This window comes from Ursus arctos, unplaced genomic scaffold (genome assembly GCF_023065955.2).
Source record: "Ursus arctos isolate Adak ecotype North America unplaced genomic scaffold, UrsArc2.0 scaffold_14, whole genome shotgun sequence".
In the NCBI taxonomy this organism is placed as follows: domain Eukaryota; kingdom Metazoa; phylum Chordata; class Mammalia; order Carnivora; family Ursidae; genus Ursus; species Ursus arctos.
In genome coordinates this window covers 46,528,803-46,545,672 of record NW_026622808.1, presented here as the reverse complement: position 1 = coordinate 46,545,672, position 16,870 = coordinate 46,528,803, and the positions used below count along the sequence as shown (strand labels likewise).

Sequence of the window (16,870 nt, the reverse complement as noted above, 5' to 3'; positions counted from 1 at the left end):
ACCACTGTCAAAGAAAGCGGGTGTGTATATTCATAAGTATGGTGCTTCAAAAACTGTTTTAAAGAAATAATATAAATAAAAAAGAAATTTTAATTATAAAATAAAGGCTCAGTGGATGCCAGTTCTTGACTACCTATGTGTCTTATGCAGAGCAACATGTTACTGTCTCCTTTTGCTTTTGTGCTTGTGTACTACAATGTGTATTTTATGTAATTATGTACTGAAGTTAGACAGTGGGTTGAGTCCTTGGGAAGAAACAGTGTGTACAGGATTTGTTATTATGTATAAATTCTACTTTACTAAGCAAAGAATTACAAACATTGCTTAGGATTTATTGAAGGACTCAGTGTAATTTATCTTTCTGGCCTTCCTTTAGAAGATGTGTGATGGTGAATGGATTAGTGGCATTCTAGTGCTGATGTTTTTTATCATGTAGTCACTGCATATTATTGATTATAAGCTCTGTTTTTCAAACTTTGGCTGTTCATGCATCACCTTTATGATTTTGTCCATATCTGAACATTTACTTGAAATATTCTTTAAAATAACTTATTTTTTAAGTTTTCAAAGGAAACTCTAGTCACAGCCATTACTATTATTTATTCAGTTAATTACTTTTTATTATATATTGCTGCCTTTTAAATTTTTAAATAGTCACTTTAAAAAAGTATTGCTTTTTCACTTAATTTTTAAAGTAAACTTTACGTTACTACCATAACTTAGTAGCTAGATTTTTTTTAGTCCGCATTAAAAATATGCACACTTATTAAAATAAAATAATAAAATGTAAAAATCCATTCAGATGCCGCTCAGAATCACTTAGCACACTGAGTCAAACGTTGGGAAAAGTGGCTAAAAGTGAAATGGACATTTTCTAAAAGTGTGGCCACCGTGTCACCATTGACACAGTTTTCTGTTAAAACTTGGCAAGGGTTTGCTCCCACCCCACATGACCCTGAGAGTCAAGCCTGCCATTCAGTTAAAGAGACGCCACGTGGTATTCACCGTCCTCCTTTTTAAATAGTGCCCGGATTCCCTCTTAAGGAGTCCCCTTATTAAGGGAAGGAGACCTTGACTTTGTAGGCATGTAAGGGTGCTGGCAGTAATGAATGTTTTATTTTCTCTGAAGCTAACTTTAAATTGGATTCAGCATTATGCTGGTGCATTTATATAAAAAGGTGACCAATTGAATTTCAAATGTAATGAGGATGAAGTTTTGCTATTCAGTACAGCCGGCTTTGTTTTTAGCCCTAGTAGTAGGTTCTTTGCAACTAAACAATGGAGCTTGCCTCCTGACTTCTGAAATCACCATGTCTAGCTGGGTAGGAACAACATCGCTTGTAACCTATTCCAGAAATGAAATACAGTGTGTTCTGGTTTTCTAGTTTAAAAAAAAAACAAACTTTTTTTAATGTTCTGAGAGATTCAGATGTAAAGTCTTAAAAAAAACCCCACAAAGTATTCTTTCTAAAACATGCAAATGTGTCTCTCCATCACCTAGGAAACTATTATGGGACACCCAAACCTCCTAGCCAGCCAGTCAGTGGGAAAGTGATCACGACGGATGCCTTGCAAAGCCTTCAGCCTGGCTCCAAGCAGTCGACCCCAAAGCGAACCAAGTCCTACAATGATATGCAAAATGCTGGCATAGTCCACGCGGAGAATGAGGAGGAGGATGACGTTCCTGAAATGAACAGTAGCTTTACAGGTAAAGACCAGACCACCTTCCCCCTTGATGGACTGGGGGGAAGGGGTGGTGTGAGGCTTTTGCAGAGAGTGATGAAAAGATGTCTTTTCTCAAGAACTATTCAGAAGGGTTGAGAAAATTCGAACTGACCGTGCAAGGCTTGGGAAAAAGGTGGTCTTTTCCCTGATCTATTTCATGCTTCTTTGCAAGACTATTTTAACTTCACCCACATATCTTAAAGGGGCTAGAGGGAAATGTCTGTAGAAGGGAATCAAGAATAATCAGCATTGTTTGTTTCCTTCTCTTCAAAATGATATGTATTAAGAATATTTGTATTTTGTTAATTTATTTCTTGGTCTTGACACTCCTCCACAATTATGCCTGATGGCTTATAAAGAGAAATATGAGAATTCGTTTAACAGTTTGATATCCATTGATGCTGTCTGGAAGGCTAGCAGCATCCTTTTGTCTCCTGCCTTTGTAAATAGAGATTATAATTAAACTATATACTGTGTTCAGTTAACTTGTGCAATTTATCTCTTTGCCCCCAAATGGAGAAAGATGGAAAAATAATAAATACCTGATTATATCTTACATATGTGTTCTATATTATATAGCATATATTACTCATTGCATTATACATTTAAATATACATTCGGGCCATCTGCCCCCAAGCTTAGGTATACTGTATTTTATAAGGGGATCTTCAAGGACAATGCCTCTGGGTAAGACTATTGAAGGCTGAGTATTGCACAATTCTTAGGGGCACTGTTCACAGAGGTTATGATATATATTTCTTGGGTTAGTGTGGTGACCCAGAACTGTTCAAAAATATTTTTTGCTTTATAGGCGTTTCACCTTATATAGTAACTCAAAATGTAGCAACTGCACAGGACATGAGTCACTCCAGTTTATAATATGGTGACTTTGAAGAACAGCTTGTTTCTCCTGTTTTTCCTCTGCTTAAGTGGTTTCTTCAATTATTTTAGAGTATCACTATGGAGAAGTTATCTATTTGCAGCATATGAGATCTAACCCTCTCTTAGTGACCTTTCCTGACATCACCATGCTTCAGTCATTACTTGATTAGACTCAATTCCAATAAAGGGGAAATTAGTTAAACTCTGTATTGCGTTAGCAAATCTAATAGAATATTTAGGAAAATGCTTGTATGAGTCGAATGCTTTCTAGAGCCCATATAGGCCTCTCTAAAGTTTTCTAATTCATTAAGCTCAGAAGCCAGAAATTCTTCAAGATGACAGTTGAAATAATTTCTGGTGGTTTTATTGTCATAACAGTAACCCACCCCCTCTGGAAGAGGCACTGGATAAAGAAGAGGAGACCTAGTCTCTTATCCTAGCTTCTTGGTTCTCAGTGGTTGTCTTATTATGAACGTAATATCTAATTTCTCTCATGTGTAAAATGGTTAAGGTTAAATCATATCTAAGTTCCCCCTTCCAGCTCTAAGAACTTGATTCCACGAAAATTTCCATTTTCCAATTAGAATGGTTAGGCCAGGGGCTGACCTATAGTTGTAATAGCTAGGGGAAATTTACCATCTTTTACATATGCGTTTATTGAAATCAGCTCATTTCATTTGCTTAGAAATACTTAGTTCATGTATAGTAGTCCCCGCTGATAGGAAAGCAGATTATGAAAGAAAGTTAATATTTCTTTTAAAAAGTAGCTAACATTATAATGTCTTGATCTTTCAACAAATAAGGGTAGCAAATCATAATAGAACCCAAAACATAGCTGTGGGCACAGAAATAAGACCTTCAGAGTGATGTGCACTGAAATAGTTCTACCACGCGGACTGGATGGTCCCCAAGAAATGTGTGTGCCCTTACTTCTCCTCTATTTATTAAGTGGATTTCTTAGTATAAAGCAGGAATTGTTGACTATAGATTTTAATGCTTTTCCTGTTTCTAGCCATTATAAATCGTTGTCTCTAAAAGCCACGCCTCAGAAATTCTGACCTCACTGACTACTCCCTTGAAATCCTGGCATCAAAGAAAAACTTTGGGGCCCAGGTCATCATTGCTGAAATCAGTCTGGTCATTCATTGTGCACACACCCACACAAAAGCCAAGTACCACCTTATAGTCTTCCTCAGCTTCCTGTCCTTAACACTAAGAAAGTCGATAAGATGCAGAGAGACAATGATCTTCAGATATACGTGTGATGGGCATCCTCGGTGTGTTGAATAAATGCCTCCTCACTTACCAAGCTACAACTATGACAGCTGACAACCTGTCATACCCTAACTCGTATAAATTCTTTCAAATAATTGACACTACCCAGTCTATGATATGTGTATCAAACAAGCTGTGTCAAAGCATTTTGCTCTCTGAACCACTTTAAGTAGCAATCCACCAGCCACTTGGAGAGTAGAGTGACAGTAACATAATGAGGTCTTGGCTCCTGGTTGGGAGAGTTATAATAAAGGAGTGAGTTTCACATACAAAGAGAGAAACACGATGGAGCTATTAAAAATATTTACTGGGATATTTTTAATTAACATGCTATTGCTTCTATCTTAGCTGACTTCTGCTTTGGGTCTTTTGAAGGAGGGATGAAATATCTAAATAACATGCCTACAAAATATTGGGAATGTCTGCAGGCAAAAGAGCAGGAGACTTGTGGCCAGAAGCATCTGGGGGAGGTGGCCACAATTCCTTCCCATCGCCAGTGACTGAAGCGAGAGCTGAGCAATGACATGTCATCCCAGATACTTCCCACAGAACTGACTGTTGAGCACAAAGCAATAGGCCAGTCTTCTACAAACTGTGCCTCAATTACGGACCTACACAAACCCTTGAGAATGAACACTCTTTATGTGTGCTTCATGAAGGTAGAGTTACACCTCTGACCGAGGCACACAGTTACTTACACTGAATAAAAGCATTTGTATAAGGACCTTGTTTTAGACAGCATGGAAAATCTGTAACAAACCACCACAATTAAAAAGTAGCTGGTGCATCCATTAACCCCCTCTAAGAGACATCAAATGTTATTTAATTGTGTTTCAAGGCTTTTTTTTTTTTTTTTTCTCCCAGCAGCCCTCCTGTTATTGAACATAAGGCTGCTGACGCTTCTTGTCCATTAGTAGGCAATGATAAAGCATCACTTTGGAATGTCAAGAGATGATATTACTTTAAGAGCTGATGTTTCTCAGGGCTATGTGGCAGGCAATTTGCTAAGCTCTTTACACATATACGAGGGAGGTCTAATAGCTCACCCAAGTTCACAAAGCCAGTGAGCGTCAGAGCTGTCATTTCAACCCCATAAGCTGACTTCAGAGCCCGCATGCTCATCCAGTGTGCTATTTGTGTTTTAAATCAAGTTTATTAGCTCTGTAGGCAGTTAGAGATGTCCCTAAATCTAAAAGTAGATATCATGTAATATAGGCTCCAGAAATGTATTTTTGACAGGAGCTTATATTCTCAGAGTCACCTTCCAAAGCCCCCAAGTATGCGTATATGTATGTAAATGCTTGGAAGCTTATTTACTCAAATGAAAAAGTTATTTATGTTCATTTATGGTTTACAAGTCATTTTCACATGTATCCTGTAAACCACCTGGAATGTTGAGAGTTAAGCAACCTAGGCATTACCGTCCCCATTTTGCAGATGAAAACACTGAGGAACAGTACACGTTCCCCCACTAGACAGTGGGAGAACCAGGCTTCCCCACCTAGCCTGTGTTCCAGTAATCCCTTCTACCTATCTTGTTTGGATCCACTGGCAACCTTTAGTAAGAGAGTGAGAGCAGGGCTCCTAAATGTTTGGTAAATCGAATGAAAGATTTTCTGAAATTAGGGCATATGTCAAAGTCAAAGCCATGATTAAGGCTATGAATTTATAAGTCTGTACTTTGTCCCAGCCTCTCATTGTTGGACTTTCCATTTTCTTTGAGAGAATGAGTTTGTTTAAGGTTCTGTTGAACTGGAAAGAAGACACAGAAAGCCAAACATGTCAAATTGTTTACATTAAATGTCTATCTATAGCTTTTTTTGATTAATCAATTAGATGGGAGGAATCCTTTGACAATGTATACACATATCAAAGCATCATGATATGCACTTTAATATCTTACAGTTTTGTCAGTTGTACCCCAGTGAAGCTAAAAAAATCTTTCAATAAAAAATATCTATAGCTTTTTTATGTCAATCATACCTCAATAAAGCATTTTTTAAGAAGACATGGAAAATATGTAAAATAAAAATATTTCGATAATTTAAAATAAGATCTAGTTGCTAGAGGGATTTTCATTTTTTCTTAGGAAATTACAGACACTTAGATATTTCGCCATTGCTTCTTAGGAAATTACAGACACTTAGATATTTTGCCATTGCGCTAATATTCCCTTCCCATAGTTGGGGTTTTGGAATCTTGGCAGGGCTTGCTTTCTTTTTTTTTTTTTTCTTAACATAAATTATATATACTCAGTGTTACGCTGAATCATTTCCTATATATGTCCCATCTATTGCCACAACCCTTTTCCTGTTACATCCTGTTTCTATTAAAATGGGTTAATTGGGGCACCTGGGTGGCTCAGTCGGTTAGGTATCTGCCTTTGGCTTGGGTCATGATCCCAGGGTCCTGAGATTGAGCCCCTCATCGGACTCCCTGCTCAGTGGGAGCCTACTTCTCTCTCTCCCTCTACTGCTTCCCCTGCTTGTGTGCTTTTTTTTTCTCTCTCTCTGTCAAATAAAGTATTTTTAAAAAATAAAATGGGTTAATTAAAATTTTTAGGTAAAATTATCAGATGTCATCCATTGTCCTCATACTTCTTTTTTTTTTTTTTAATATTTTATTTATTTATTTGACAGAGAGAGAGAGACAGCCAGTGAGAGAGGGAACACAAGCAGGGGGAGTGGGAGAGGAAGAAGCAGGCTCCCAGAAGAGGAGCCTGATGTGGGGCTCGATCCCAGAACACTGGGATCACGCCCTGAGCCGAAGGCAGACGCTTAACAACTGCGCCACCCAGGCGCCCTGCTCATACTTCTTTAGCTCTTAAATATTGTGTTAAAAGATGACCCCTGCCTCTGGTGCATTTGCATTTCCAGTAGCAGGTCTGAGTCCCGAGCACCATGACATCCACACTGAGTGCCAGACAAGCATTTTATGTGTCCTTAGTCCTTCAGTTCTCATGGCTTGTGTGTTGTTGCCATTTTACAGATGAGGAAACAGATGCTCAGAAAAGTATTTAGTCTGTTCCGAAGTCACACAGCTAGAAACAGGCAAACCTGTGATTTGGTCTGTGGTCTGATGTCACATCCGTCATTTCTCTGCCCATTTCCTGAGGGCCAGATCTGACCTGGAGACAAAGGTTAATCATAATAGCGTTGATGAAGGAACATGATGAGGACAGCTAACAAATACTGTTAACTGTGCTAGATGCTGTCCTGAGTGCTTTACTCACGCAGTTCTCCCCACAACCCAGTGGGCTTGCTGTGGTTATCCCCATTTTATAGATTAAGAAGCCAAGGCATATAGAGGGCAAGTGTATTGCCCACATTAAAAAGGGTGAGGCCAGGATTCGAAGTCAGGTAGTCTAGCTCCTGAGACAGTGCCTGTAATCAGTATCTCTCTCTCTTTTTGTTGTGCCATATTGTTTTTTTTTTTTTTTTAAGGAACTGTGATTGAAATATTGGGAGTTTTTACATAAAAATACAGATTTCCACCTTCTCTTGAAAAATCAGAGATCTGGAAACACTGAGTCTGGTTTTCCTCAGGATGCTAATTACCTGGCGCTGAGTTCCCTGGTCCCCTCAGTCCGGCTGTACTCTTTCTCCAGTGCTCCCTCTAGACCTATCATTTATGCCTCTGGCCTGGCACTGCAGACATAGGAGTTTGTTCCATACTCTGGCAGGAAGACAAGCCCTCCCCCCCAGAAGCTGAAAGTTCTACTGATTCTTCGGAGAATTCTTATCTCTGTCCTCAAAGTATGATTCTTGTACCTGAATCTCCATCACTGGGTTTTCGACATGCACATTTTGGAACCTTCTTCCAAATCTATTCTCTGTAGTAGGGAGTCAGAATCTGCATGTTAGCATCTCTCCAGGTTTATGTTTATGTCCTCTTACGCGTGAGAAGTGTACATTCTAAAAACATCAGAAAGGAATATATGTTGGCTCCTAGAGAAGTAAGGGTGACTCTTTTAAATCTTGCCAAGCTTTGAATTTATCTTTTACTCATTAGTAATTTCAAAATGTTTCTTCCATGTTGGCCTAATTTCCTTTTTCTACATCAAAATTGTAGTTGCTTTCTTAATCTGTAGTCACGGATACAAACTGTAAAACCAACTCAAATTGGCTTAAGCAAGAATTTAGGGGATCAACCAGTTGAAGAGGCCAGGAGTACATGGAATCAGTGGCTCAATTAGGGCCATTTGGTGACTTTCTCTATCTTTCATTTCTGCTTTCCTCTATGTCAGCTTAATTCTAAGGCAGGTCTTACCAACCTGTGTCAAGATGGCCACCAGCACCTATAGCATGAGACTGTCTGCTTAATAATTTCAGCATCAAGAGGTTAATTCCAGCAAACACTCTATGTCTGACCTTCATTGGTTTGCTTTGGATCACATGTCTGATCCGATCACAAAGGCAAGAGTGATAACGTGACTTAGAACCACCACATGACCCAGGAGTGGGTTTAAGTCAGTCCTCACCTAGGCCAGCAGGACCTTGAATGGACGGATTTGCAAAGGGAGGTCTGAGAGGGGGTTCTACGAAAAGATAGGCAAGACGCAGGGCAGCCTCTTCAGTGGTGGTGGAGTTTTGGTGGAGGTGCTTGTTTAATACACTAGACATGTCCTCCATCCAAATGTTGAATTACCCTCGTTCTCATGGGCGTCATTGGGCACTACTCATCAGAGAAATATTTGAAAAGGGTCTTTTATTATTCCTCAGTCTGCTTTCAGAAATCAGAAATGTCTACAGGAGAATTACTGTGGGAGATAGAAAACAACTACAACCCCTGATTATTATGTTTTAAAGCTCCATGGAGAATGATGTTTAATATTCTTGGCCTCTATAAAAATTCAGCCAGAATGTCAGCAGTGCCGTTTGTGGATATTTTGATGACATCACTCCTTGATGTTTCTAGTTAATGAGAAGGCAAGGAGATTCGTGTACTTAGAGTCTTCTCTTAAGACCCAAGTCAAATTAGTCCACCCACATGATCCTGTTCTGGGGGTAACTGTCTTGGTTTTCACAGGAGCATTCACCTCACTTTTCCAAAAGAGGCTTGAATCTGACTCACTGGTAGAGCTGTGTCTATATTGTAAAGTTTTGTATACTTTCCAGTTGGATGCGCCAGTCTTTGATCTTTGCCACTGTCTACCAAAAATGTTTTAAATAATTGATACAAAAATGGTAATGATGCCACTGTATCTGAGTTTTCAGCATGGACTTTCTTCTTACCCTCCAAGGCCTGCTGAGTCATGAAACCAAATGAGACCTAAGAGGAAGAGTATGGCTCAGTCTGTGTTTCCATGGCCTTATTAGTACAAGAGACTTGAGGTTTTGAGTCATGAATTTGTTTCTTCTTTGGCATTTCCAAGATTTTGAGTAATGCATTATTTGAGCATGTCTTTCGCTTCTTTCTTTTTAGGTATAATAAATGTGATACATCATTTTGATGTTTTCTGTTTAAAGAACTTCCATCTAAATGGAATAGAGTTGATGGCCAGCAATTAGGAATGAGTGAGGGCTTTTAAGAATAAAGATGCAGTTGTGAACTCCCTGGTTTGGGATATGATTGATGAATTTTTTTTTCTCTCTCTATCTCCCTGCAATTTAACAGCCGATTCTGGTGACCAAGAAGAGCACACTCTCCAAGAAACAGCACTACCCCCTGTGAATAGTAGCATCGTCGCTGCTCCCATCACGGACGCTTCTCAGAAGTTCCCTCAATACCTACCTCTTTGTGCAGAGGATAATTTAGGTCCTCTACCTGAGAACTGGGAGATGGCCTACACCGAAAATGGAGAAGTCTATTTTATAGAGTAAAGTATACCATTCCTCCTCCCTGAAGTTCTCTTCCTTTCTGTCATCCCCCTTCCTTCCCACCCGCTAGTGACCGTGCTGATAAATTACATCTAAAAGGACTGATCATGGACGGGCTCATGGTTATCTTTTATGCAATTCAAGCAGCTTTGTCCAGAAAAACGATTAGCATAGCATCCCAGTCATTGAGTCTGAGGAGCTTGAAGAAGCAGAAGGTCAATAATTTCCCTGAAGAGTGGGACAGCCGCATTTTGGTGTATATATAATGGCATAGTATATAAAGAATATATTGAGCCATTAAGAAAAAGTAAATCTTCTGCTTATTTTTTCTTAATTGGGTTGCAGGGTCTTGTTTTGTTTTGTTTTATTTTGGTTTTGGTTGTGTTTTAAGAGTTCTTCATACATTCTGAATACAATTCCTATATCGTCTTTGTGTTTTGTGAACATTTCCCCCCAGCCTGAGTTTTCTTTTTGTTGTCTTGACTGTGTCTTGAGAAGAGCCCAGAGTTTTTAATTTTGAGGAAGTCTGATTTATAGGTGTTTTTCTTTTGTGGGCTGTGCTTTTAGTGTGCTGGCTGAGAAATTTTTGCTTACATCAAAGTTATAAAGCTGTCATTTTCTGCTACCTTTGTTTTAGAAGTTTTATAGTTTACATTTTACATTCAGGTCTCTGATCCATTTTAAGTTGATTTTTTTTTTTTTTAAACACGGTACAAGTACATGGATTAAAATTTGAGAATATGGAAACCACCTCCCCACCCCCACCCCGATGTGCGGGTTTTAGTTACTCGTGGTCACTTGGTTCTGGAAACAGATGATCCCCTGACATATTGTCAGATCAATAGCAGCCTAACGCTTCGTCACAATGCTTATGTCATTCACCTCACTTCATCTCATCACGTAGACATTTTATCATCTCACGTCATTACAAGAAGGGTATTTAGGAGAGAGGCCACATTCATGTAATTTTTCTTATCGTATATTGTTATAATTGTTCTCTTTTACTATTAGTTATTGTTAATCTCTTACTGTGTCTAATGTATAAATTAAACGTCATCATAGGTATGTATGTATAGGAAAAGACATGGTATATGTAGGACTCAGTACTACCTACGGTTTTAGGCATCCACCAGAGGTCTTGGAACTTAGCCCCTGTGGATAAGGGGAGATTACTGTACATAGATATGAAAAGTCTTTCAAAATTATAAAACTTATATACACTTATGTGTGTATATATGTATATATATATATATATATATATATATACACATACACACATATACCTATATAATATATGATACATATTACTAAAGTTAAACATTTAATAAACAACCTTGACTAAAAAATGGAAAAATATACAGTTCAACCACTTAAAAAATCCTAGGTAATATAATTTTTTAATGAGTAATAGTCAATTTTTAAAATGCTGCACTTTGGCTCTATTATCAAGATTCTCTGTTAAGCTTTACCTCAGTTTTATGTACTACTAAAAAAGAAAAACGAAATGGCCAATTAAACTATAAAATAAATAAAAATATAAGTAAATCTGTTACACTCAGATTGAAGCTGAAGGTCTGCTGTTCAGTGAGGAATAACAAGGCAAAACTGACAAAGAGAAAGAATTAGAGAAGACACAAATCACCAGCATTAGGAATTAAACAGGGAATCACCGCAGACCCTGAAGACATTAAAAGGTAATCAGAGAGCACTGCCAACAAATCTACACACATAAATTTGACAACTCAGATAAAATGGACCAATTTCGTGAGAAGCACGAACTACCACAACTCATCCAATACATAATAGATAATTTAACTAGTTCTATAACTATTAAGGAAAATGAATTTGTCATTTAAAAACTCATGAAAAAGAAATCTCCAGGCCCAGATGGTTTCACTGGAGAACCGCTCAAAGAATTAAATTTCTACACAGTCTCCTGAAAATAGAAGTAGAGGAACATTTAGCAATTATGTTTATGAAGCGATGGTTAGCTTGTTACCAAAAACAAACAAGGACAGTCTAAGAAAAAAGAAAACTGCAGAGTTGGAGGCCTGGGTGGTTCAGTAAGTTGAGTGACTGGCTCTTGGTTTCAGCTCAGGTCATGATCTCGGGGTCCTGGGATCGAGCCCTGCGTTGGGCTCCACGCTCATCTCGGAGTCATTTGGAGATTCTTTCCCTCTGCCTTCCCCCTTCCCGTACCCCCACCCCGGGCATGTGCTCTCTAAATAGATAGATAAATAAATAAATAAATAAATAAATAAATAAATATCTTAAAAGAAAAAGAATTATACACTATGACCAAGTGGGAATTATCCTAGGGATACAAGAAATTCATAAATATAATCTACCATATTAAGATAAAGAAAAGAATCACATGATCATATTCATCAGTGCAGTAAAAGTGTTTGACAAAATTCATTCGTGATAAAAATTCTCAGAAAAGTAAGAACAGAAGGGAATTTTCTTGACTTGATAATATCTACCAAAAATGTACAGCTCTCATTATACTTAGTGGTAATAGACAAACAAACAAAAAAAGCAAAAAAACTTTCCCTGCAAGACTGGGGACAAGCCAAGGATTTTAGCTCTCACCGCTCTTTTTTTTTTTAAGATTTAATTTATTTATTAGAGAGTGTGTGGGGGGAGAGGAACACAGGGAAAGAGACAAGCAGATTCCTCACTGAGCTTGGAGCCCCACACGGGGCTTGATCTCACAACCCTGAGATCATGTCCTGAGCCAAAACCAAGAGTCAGTCGCTTAACCAACTGAGCCACAGAGGCACCTCGGTTCCCACCACTCCTGATCAACATGATCCTGGAAGTTCTAGCCAGGATAATAAACCAGGAAAGAGAAATAAAAGACTCAGACATTGTATGCAGATTATATGAGCGTACACAAGAAATGTATAAAATCACAAACTATGTACAAAAAAAAGTTCTACAATAAGTTCAGCAAGATCACAAGATAAAAGATAAGCATACATGTATATCTATATGAACATGTGGACAACAAAATTCAAAATAAAATATAATTCACAGAAAAAAACCACTTACATGTGAATCTAACAAAACATACACAGGATATTATATGCTACAAATTGTAAAATATTGATGAAAGAAGTCAAAGTCTAAACAAATGGAGAGATGTCCCCTATTCATGAATTGAGAGATGCAATTGCATAGTAAAAATGTCAGCTCTCCCAAAATGGATATACAGGTTTAATGCAAAATCCCATCAAAATCTCAGGTTTTTTGTTAATATAGACAAGTTTATTTTTAAAAATTTATGGAAAGACAATGGAACTAGACTTGCTAGAAAAGTTTGGTTTTTTTGTTTGTTTTTTTTTAACCCACAACCCTGAGATCAAGAGTCAGACACTTAACCAACTGAGCCACCCAGGTGCCCCTGGAATAGTTTCGAAAGAGAAGAATAAAGTTAGAGTAATCAGTCTACCAGATATCAAGACTTATTATTGAGCCACAGTAACAAAGGCTGTGTGGTATTGGTGAAGAAATGGGCACATAGATCAATGAAACCCAGAAACAGATGTACAAATATACCCAAGTGATTTTCAACAAAGATGCCAAGGCGCTTCCATGCAGGGAAGATAGGCTTTTCACGGTTTAGATTAAGGGTTTAGCCAGAAGTAAATAAATTAACCTCATCCTCAACCTCACACCTTATTCAAAACATTAACTCACAGCAGATCATCACAGACTTAAGTTTAAGGCACAAGGCAATTAAACTTTTTGGGAAAAAATTTGGGGAGGCTCTGGGACTAGACAAGGAGTTCTTAGACTTGACATCAAAAACATGAACCCTAAAAGGAATCAGTGATAAAAATTATGTCATCAAAATGAAAAAACATTTGCTTTAGAAAAGACCCTAATAAGAGGATGAAACGGCAAAGTACAGACCGGGAGAAAGTATTTGCAAACCCCATATCTGAAAATGGTTTGATATCTAGAGTATATAAAGAGCTCTCACTCAACAGTAACATTGAAAAAATTCAATTAGAAAATGAACTACAGACATTTCACTGGAGAGGATATACAGATGGCAAATAAGCACATGAAAAATTGTTCACCATCATTAGCCATTAGGGAAATGCAAATTAAAATCACAAAGATATCATTACGTGCCTATTAGGATGGCTCAAATAAAAAAATAATAACAGTAAATGATGGCAAAGAGGCAGAGAAACTATATCACTCCTACATGGCTGGTGGGTATGTAAAATTGTATGGCATTCTAGAAAACAGCTGGGGAGTTTCTTATAAAACTAAACATGCAAGTACCATATGACCCAGCAATTGCACATTTGGCCAGAGAAGTGAACACTTAACATTCACACAAAAACCTGGACATGAATGCTTATAGTAGATCTGCAAAAAACCAAAAACTGGAAACAATCTACATGTCCTTCAATAGTTAAACTCTGGTGCATTCATGCCCTGGAATACTGCTCAGCAATAAAAATAATTAATTATCAATTTAGTGACAACCTTGATGAGAATTCTGCTGGATGAAAAATAGCAATCCCCAATGATTACATATGTATGATTCCATAGAACATTTTTGCAATGACAAAACCATGGAAATGGGGAACATAGATTAGTGGTTGCCAGGGATTTAAAAGGGGTTTGAGGGGGCAGGGATTCAAAGAAAACCAGGTGGGGCTATAAGAGGGTAACATGAGGAAGGATCCTTGTTATGACGGGAATGTTTTCTATCTTGACTATATGGAGATCGATATCCCAGTTGTGACGTTGTACTTTAGTTTTGTAAGATGTTACAATTGGGAGACTCTGGGAATAGGGCCATGTGGGATCACTCTATGTTCTTTCTTATAACTACCCTTGAATCCACAATTACAAAAGTGTTTTTTTAAAAAATCACAATCTTTCCTCCCAGCAATGGCCATTTTTTCTATCTTGCTAGTGTAGGAACAGCTCAGACCATGGGTTCTAGTGTTGGACTCCCTGGGTTTGTTGCCAGTATTCTAGGTATCAACACAGTAGTAGCCTTGTACAAATTTCCTCCTCTGTCCTCATTTTTGTGATCCGTAAAATGTATTAATACTTCCCACATAGGATTATCGTAAGGATTAGTAAATTGTAACATACGTGAAAAAGAACAGATTCTGGTAGTTGTAAGTGGACACCGTTACTCTATTAACGGTTGTTACTCTATTACCTTTCTTTTTCTTTTTCCTTTTCATACAGTTGAGTTGATTTGTATATACCTTTGCACGTTCTGTTTTTCACTTAAGCCTTTAGTTTTTTCAACAATCAATAAGACTTGAATCTCAAACAACTGTGGCAGTGTTTTTCAGCATTTACGACCTAAACTGCAGACTTCCAAAAACAATCAAGGTTACTACCTCAAGGTCCAAAAAAAAATTTTTTTTTCATTTCTTGTTTTCATTTCTGGTTTGCAGCTTGAACTACCGGCCTTGTAGTTCGTTGGCCCTCCTATTGAACTTGCATAGAGTGGCCCGGGAGCTGATGCAGAACTTTGTCCCGGGGCTCTGAGCTGCTTCCAGGAGGTTCCTCCAGACATTCCCTTGACGCTTCTAATGTGGTTGCAGTGCAGTAATTGGGAATATTACTGTACAGTCTCAAACCGTCAAGGCCTCGCTCAGTGTCTGTTGAGACACTTCATCTGGAGTCGGGCTGTGCCCTCCAGAAGGCAGATGTGTTTAGCTTCTTCAAGCTTTGTGGGGTTTTTTTGGCCCAGGTTCTGTTTATGATAGGTGATTCTGGGTTGCCCTCACTTTGTGTGCATTGCAATTCAGGATGCTGTGATTAATGATAGGTATTAGCAGCTGTGAGCCAATTGCGTGAACCGAGGTAGTTTCACAGTGTCAGGGGAAATCGTATGTAATATAATGAGTGAAATAGCGGCCTTCTTTGTGAATTCCAGCATCCAAGGTTTAAGTCAGAGGCAAATTTAAAGCATATTGGAGTTTGCTGTTCTGCAAAGGTGAAGACTAAAATAAGTCTAGACAAGGGGAGACAGTGTGGACAAGGGGTATCATTTGGAACTCATTTTTCAGAAATAGAACTGGCATCACATGCTAAGTTTATGTAACCGAATGATTATACCTTAGATAAGTAAAAAGTCTACCTAAGGCCCTTCCCAAGCCTTTTCAGATTCCAAACTCAGGCTCTCTTCTAGGTTGGGTTTGCTGTTAAAAGTAGCTTTGCTCTGGTTGAGGGGAAATGTTCAAGAGTATCTAATTCTTTTGTCATTGAGGTTTTTGCTTTTTTGTTTTTTTTCCTTTTCAAATGTATTTCTTGTTTTTGTTTCTCAATTTCAGCCATAACACAAAGACAACATCTTGGTTAGACCCTCGGTGCCTGAACAAGCAGCAGAAGCCTCTGGAAGAGTGTGAAGATGATGGTAAGGGGCTAGGAAGGTCTTGGTTCAAGTGAGCTGGGGGCTTATACACATTTGCAAGTTATAAGGAGTTATATATAGCAAGGTCAACCAGGTCTTAACAAGTGAGTTTTTAAAAGGTCATCCAGTTTCTGGTAAGTGACCTGTAGTTTTCAAAAGCAGCAGGAGAATCAGAATTGTTTTAAAAGAACAGTTTGTTTACACGTAAAGGCAGATGCATGCTAGTATCTCCATTAGAAATAGAACTTTACAGCAGTCAAACTATTTCAATGAAGATACAACCTCTGCCTTCAGGACCTTGGAGAAAAGTCAAGAAAATCTCTTGGAATATTGAAGCCAGAGATACTCTCGTTACTTACCTTTTGGATCCTAATCTTATATTATAAAAGTCTTAAAGGAAAAAAATCAAGAGCTTTTCTTGAATTCTACATGTTTTATAACTTGACATAGGGAAGGCAGATTGTGACTTCTTTGGGAATTTCTGTGTAACTTAGAATATATCCTCATTATCTGAAAAGTACATTCTTCTAAGAAAGAGCCTGAGGTGTTACCCTTAGCCCAACTCTGCCTGTTAATCTTGAAAAAGAATCAATTGGCTGTAAGAGTTGCTATTTTGAGAAGTTTATTTCAAGGTTTTGGGATTTCTAATTACTTTTCCAAAATAAAAAAAAGAAAAATTAGAACAAATATGTGCCTTTTCAGTACACCGAAGTCTATTCCAAGTTCTACCAGAATTACTTTATTGACATGGACGAATTAGAAGGGA

At 38.0% G+C, this 16,870-nt stretch overlaps 1 protein-coding gene across 18 annotated transcripts in view; it reads left to right on the top strand.

The window, feature by feature from the left end:
- MAGI1 (membrane associated guanylate kinase, WW and PDZ domain containing 1) overlaps positions 1 to 16,870 on the top strand; it is a 604,286-nt gene that overhangs the window by 492,635 nt on the left and 94,781 nt on the right. For all 18 annotated transcript variants that reach the window (XM_057311872.1, XM_026501184.4, XM_026501183.4 and 15 more), the window contains exons 4-6: positions 1,502 to 1,708; positions 9,499 to 9,700; positions 16,025 to 16,107. In XM_057311872.1, the coding sequence (XP_057167855.1) occupies positions 1,502 to 1,708; positions 9,499 to 9,700; positions 16,025 to 16,107 (492 nt within the window). The remainder of the gene's footprint in view (positions 1 to 1,501; positions 1,709 to 9,498; positions 9,701 to 16,024; positions 16,108 to 16,870) is intronic.